General features: G+C 35.5%; 1 protein-coding gene across 1 annotated transcript in view; it reads right to left on the bottom strand.

Moving 5' to 3' along the window:
* Positions 1-3,484: 3,484 nt before the first annotated feature.
* LOC117105845 overlaps positions 3,485-6,408 on the bottom strand; it is a 16,263-nt gene continuing 13,339 nt past the window's right edge. Inside the window, exons 14-17 of the mRNA XM_033247153.1 lie at positions 6,030-6,196; positions 5,662-5,771; positions 4,535-4,643; positions 3,485-4,152 (exon numbers count right to left, since the gene is read on the bottom strand). Of these exons, the coding sequence (XP_033103044.1) occupies positions 4,017-4,152; positions 4,535-4,643; positions 5,662-5,771; positions 6,030-6,196 (522 nt within the window). The 3' untranslated portion in view covers positions 3,485-4,016. The remainder of the gene's footprint in view (positions 4,153-4,534; positions 4,644-5,661; positions 5,772-6,029; positions 6,197-6,408) is intronic.

Here is a 6,408-nt window from a genome sequence, read left to right as displayed (position 1 = left end):
CATGTATACTTGGTGGCACCCTTTAACAGAAAGGGAAAAACTCAACTGCATGACAACAAAAAGTTTTAACTCATGATGATATCAACCTTGATCTTAAATATTAGCAACGCACACTTCCTTATACTTTTCTCCATGCTGTAGAGTCTTCACACGCTTATCTTCATGTGAAATGTATAATATACATCCAGCAAATCAGATAATGTACAGATGGCTAGCTTACATGTTCACAGGCTCACATAAACAGATGAAAACTAGTTGGATTGCTAATTATGTGTTCTGGTAGATGAATTGGAGGCAATATGATTTAGCGTTCACTTTTCAACTAAACTATGCTCCTTTAGTTTATTGAAGAAGAATCGTTCCAGCGTGTTTGCACACCTAACATACTCTGTATCCACTGCGTTATAAGCCCGGCAGTTGCTGAAGATGCGTTGCATGTCCGCAATGAAAAGTTTTGGTGAGGAATAATATCTGTCTCTTATACACATCTAGATGTGTATAAGAGACAGTAGGAATTCTTTTCGCCAATAAGCTTTTATAATAAAATAATTTTATTTATTATTAATTCCAGATAATCATGAACCCATTCGACACATGCGTTATCGACTTCGAACGCTTGGGAGAACGCCTATGCTGCAGATGTCGCAGATGTGGTGGATACATACATAAAGACTGTTTGATGAAGTGGTTTGAAACACACACAACCTGTCCACTTTGCAGATTTCGCTACAATGCAGATGAAATTGAACAAGTTTTTGAAGGAAATCGACCTCCTGCGAGTCATACTTACGCGTACGCAGCAGCAGTGAGCCTTTGTGCAGCGTTGCTGTTTTCGTTCATCCTACGCCGCCGTTATTAACCACATGAAGCAGGATGATGGGGTGTTGTTTTCAATTACCTTAAAATATACTGTCTTTCATGGTTAAGAATATATTGAAAAATTAAATTCCTTTTTTGAATTGATTAATAAATGTATTTAGCTAAATTACTTAATACGGAATATATCTATATTTTACTATTTGGTATTTTAGTGTACGATTAATAACATATAATTGGTGACTGGAATATCGGTATGTTTTGTGTTCTTCGACCCTACACGCCTATCCAATCGTACCAGTGACTAAAATATGCACATAATATAAGTGTTTGATACTAAGATGAACAAACTTCAAGGTGAATGGTACGGATAAATGATATTGAACACACCAAACAAATGCATAGACTGTGTACATACCGGTAATTAGTATAGGTTGTCGAAAACGAATTTTTGCAACATCTTCGATCAGTAAGGTAGATAACCATCTGGCAAAAAACAACCCGTAACTAATTTAAATAACTAAAAATAACTTTTGAGGTTAAAACTGTTTCCATGATCGCCAAACTGACGTGACGTCATAAATCGCATTGAGTACCAGTTGTGAAAATGTGTGTGTTGAAGTATTATTAGGTATAAATATAAAATATATATAATATACATATATAGACTTATTATTTATCCTAGTGTTAGAAACTTTCGGAGAGCGCCACTAGGGTCTGTTTATATCGAGAAACTTTTTGTTGTTCAAGTTGGTAAATAAACAAAAACAAAATGTGCCAAATTATTGGCGTATTTAGAAATATTTGTTAGACTCCATTTTGAAATGTATAATACTGTAGTTCTGTTTCTTTTAAACATAACTTAGAATATATTATTCATCAAATAATTTTCAATTGCAATTTATTATTGTTATATTCCCAATAATTCACATTTCTATGCACTACTTTTATATACTTGTCTTCTCTCCTTGTCTGTAATTTTCCTCTTTCTTCACTTTTAATCTGTTTAGGTTTAGTTCCCCCACACCCGCTACCTTGTCACTTGCTTTAAGAATGTTACCCCAGGGAGTTTTCTAAACGTTTTTGTATCAATTGTAATGGGTTTTATATGTTTATTGAATAAGTGATTTTTAATACTAAATGATGTGGGATTTTCCACCCATAACGATGATCGAGTGAGTGTCGCGAACTGTGCTGCGGAAAAAAAGAATAAATACATATCCCTACTCAGATACAACTTCAGCATTTATTCGGTCGTGATTACTTGTTGTTAGCTGTGTAGTATGTCAAACACGCGGCCACAGTAATACTGGAACTAAAAATTAGTTATTCAGTGAAGATGATTAAAATATGTCATGAAACATTTGATGTCTTAAAGCTTAGCTTAAGTGTGGTAGGAAGCTGGAATCAGATTGCCATTATAGTCAATTGATTTCACACTGTATGGTATACCGATATAACACTAGTGTCAACGCACACACTTGAAACAGAGATTAATATGATGCGCCCTCTTAAGCATGTGCAAGATGCTCCAGTGGCCGAGTTGGCTAAAAAGTCTGGGTTAGAATCCCGGTTGGGGCAATTTTTTCACACACATATTACTCATCTTCACCGATTTTAATAAATGTTTGTCTATTTACTTCCCATGTTTACTGTATACAATAAAAGAAATTATTTGTGTAAATTTAATTAGAAAAAGAATGGGTTTAATTGACTTTCAAACCCTTGCATCCATTCAGTCTACATATTCCATGTCAGGAACACGCGCATGTCCTAATAAAGACAGTGCTGTCCCAAAAACGCACGTGTCAGTTGCTTTTACACATCGTGTTTTGGGAGCTTAGCAACAATATCCAAGGAGTGGGCTTAGCGGTAAAGTACTTGGAATACAAATTCAGTGCAGCACATGTTGCTGTATACAACATAAATGCCCTTTATTGTAGTCGGACTTGCCCGTATCATGGTCAGTCGACATACGCATACACACAATGCACACAACATAGGTTCATGTTGATTAACTTTGGATACCATTGGCAGATCTGAGGGGCGTGAGAGGTCGTGACTCCCCTTTGAGCTGCCTAGAAAAAACAAATTTCAGACCTACCCTTTCAGGACCCGTGTGCCCATGGGCGCAGATTATAAGGGGGGGGGGGGAGAAATATGACATATGTTTTAAAAAGGGGGTTCGACAGCAATACAAATTCAAAAGATGTATAAATGACCCAGGTTTTAAAGAAGGAGCGCTGTACAACCAGAATACTGTACATCTTATCTTAAAGTAAGATACTGGTATCTCTAGCCCACAATCGTCTGAATTACCCATAATCAGTGGCGTATCTAGGAGGGATGCGCACGGCCCTCCAAAAATTACTGGCGCCAGCATCCCCATTCATAATCCTGACTCCCCCTCCCCCAGGAAATTTGACCCCAAATCCACCCCCTAGATACGAGCATGTGCAGTTCAAACTACGAATTGGCTTATTTATTGAGTGATTGATTGTTAGTTATAATCCCTTAACAATACACAACATATTGATTGCAGGGGCGGCGCCAGGAATTCTTCGACAAAGGGTTCAAGCTCTCTGACAAGGGGGTCCAAGCCCCCGACAATGGGTTCACACACCCTCCCGTCAGGGAAGCCTAGCACCACCCCCCACCCACCAATCCATTACCATAATTATTCTAATTATTTTTATTACAATCATTCATCATTACATGAGATAATGTAAATATAAATACAGATACTGAACTGATTTGAATCATAAAAACTTCTATCATTTAAAATGATATTCCCATAAAAGTTAGCTGCATGAAAGCAAAGGTAATAATACAATTAAAACAAAGAGCTTATGTCGACAAGAGGGCAACATGTGGCTGGCAGGCAACATAAGACCTGATGGAAATTTTCTTGCAGCTCGCGAAAATACATTAAAAACCCTAAATGTGTGTGCCCCGCTTACTATCTTTGGCTAGAAACCCATTGCTGTTACGGCTCAATGCATATCATCACTAAAAATAATGATGTTAAAAGCTGAGCATAAAGCGGTGTAAAAGCAGTGCATGAAGGTTTTTGCGAGCACACTGGAAATGTCAGAGTTTGCACACAGCCCTCAGTTTCAAATCGAAAATTCACTTAAGAACTCCAACCAAATTTTATGCCCTCTGACTAATTTTTAAGCCCATTGATAGTTTACGTAGTTTCATCTTGGTATTTTCCGTTGCACAAAGTTTAATATGTCATCCTTAGATAGCTTATGTTCGTCCCTATTGCTCTGGACGTCATGTACGACTACTCCATCCTCCCATTTCCATAACAGTCTTGTTTTGTGGCAATCTCTGTATGCAAATGAAAAAAAAAGTAGTTTTAAATATTTATGTAAATGTATATAAACTTAAATCTGGAGTGAAGCTGTGGTCATATGCCGTGTTGCCATAGACAACAAGTTTTTTAATGGAAAATAATATGTGGAATTACTTATTAGTTTACTATCTTTGCAAATGGAATTTGGTAAATTTGCTGGGAAGTGAACATAGTGGTGCATACGAAAAAGAGATGGAAAGATAAACGTAAATGTGATAGAAGGGAAAAATCACTGGCATTCCACATTAGCAAATAATCTGAAAAGATGGATAGATAGATGCCCAAAAAGCAACGATTCAGTCAATGTTGGGAGAGATACAAATTAAACAATTTAAAATATCACCGTGAATATCTTACCTAAACGATGCTATTGAATCTGACGGGCATTCAAACAATGACTCGTTTGTAACCAAGTTGAAGAAATACTTTCGTTTTTGTGACCGGCTAAAATTCATAGTCCAAGGTTCTGAGATAAAAAAACAAAAATAGAATATAAGATTTTAAATAGAAATTAATAGGATAAATTTTGCCTCATACATAATCATATTCAGACACATCTCTTATAACAAATGAGTTTGGATTGGATTATATGTATTCGGTGTAAACACCAAGGATAGCCTACGAAAGTCTAGAAGGAGACTTATGTCCAGTGGGGTCCAGTGATTGGGCAATACACCGGGAGGCAATCCCCGACTCTTTTCCGAACAATGTACTGCATTCTTCAACATGCACACGAGCCATAATGCACGCAGAACCAACAGCTTAAACGTCTTATCGAAAAAATGGTGCGCTTTTGAAACTTACATTTCAGCCCTTCAAATGAAACACAAGATCAGCAGCGATGGGAATTGAACAGGGAACAAACAGATCTCCACGGTTCAGCGCACACACAGTGGCTACCACCAGTTTAGCCGAATGAGCTAGCTGCTCTCTCTGAGGTCTACACTTTCAATTTAACTTCATATTTAGTGACATTTTATTGACTCACTCAGACATAGTAGCTTTGGTATGGAGATACACCTCCACAGTGATAGTTAAAAGATGATAATAAATATTTGAGAAAATATTTTCCCATTTATTTTCCTATTTATTATTCATTACGTATTAAGATAACCTAAAAACACAGTACAATATAAAAGACTATAAATGGTTTTTCATTTTATTAGAAAAGAAAGAAATAATAATAAATGCTACCCAAATTATAAAATCAATATTAAACTTAGTAAAAACATTGCTGTTAAATACAAATACTATAAAACTGTTAAAGAGATAAAAATTGGTATTACATAATACCTTCAGAAAAAATTGGTCCTAATGGGAAGATCAATGGGTGTAGTATACCACTAGGCATCATAGCTCAGTTAGTAGAGTATCTAAATAGTAATCGGAAGGTCTTGGGTTCAAATCCCAATAGGGACATACATTTTTCTCAAATATTTATTATCAGACATGAGAGAAAGTAGCTTAATTGGATGAAATCTCACCATTTGTAATTTTAACAAAGTGAAGTCCACAGGGTAAAAAATGACTGTTCTGGTTGGAGCGAAAACACAGCCTAGGCTTTCGCGAACCCTTCACTGCCCGCATCTCTAGCCTAATATTGGTTAGATAATAACAAATATTGTTAAATTGTTAATAAATATTGAATAATAAGACAAAGATATCCTAAAATATCTATCTGAAAAATATTACATAGAATAAAATAATAGTAGTCTAGCTGAAAAAAAGCAATAACAGTAATAAGACATAAATAATAAGAATGATTATAAATAACAAATATTCATAAAAATTATAAATAAAAAATTTAACACTTACATAAATAATTTCATAATAATAATAAAAATATATCAACCTTTCAAATATCTTTTCTGCTTGCTCAAGTCGGAATACTTCTTTCACTCGGATGGGAGTGAGATCTTGCCGGCTCGGCCTGGATATGCTGCGAACAAACAACTCTGCTTTCCCAATTCTGTAAAAACAAAAAAAAAACAACATTTTGTTAGCAGTATTGTAAGTCAGGGAAGGTTGCAAAGTCGATTGACAACCAATACATTAACCAATCAAGCATCCAACAAACCATTAAACCAACTAAAACAGAAAACAGAACCAGTCGATCAACTATCAATAAACCACCAATTCAATTCAATTCAATTCAATTCAATTCAAGTTTTATTGTCAAACACAGTGAGAACATGGTTTGAAATTCTTCTTGTTTGTTCACAGTTAAAATG

This window comes from Anneissia japonica, unplaced genomic scaffold, assembly GCF_011630105.1.
Source record: "Anneissia japonica isolate Jap-2015-1 unplaced genomic scaffold, ASM1163010v1 scaffold287754_len4335492_cov202, whole genome shotgun sequence".
Lineage (NCBI taxonomy): Eukaryota > Metazoa > Echinodermata > Crinoidea > Comatulida > Comatulidae > Anneissia > Anneissia japonica.
Note: the sequence above shows the minus strand (reverse complement) of the source record. Positions and strands in the feature narration are given on the sequence as shown.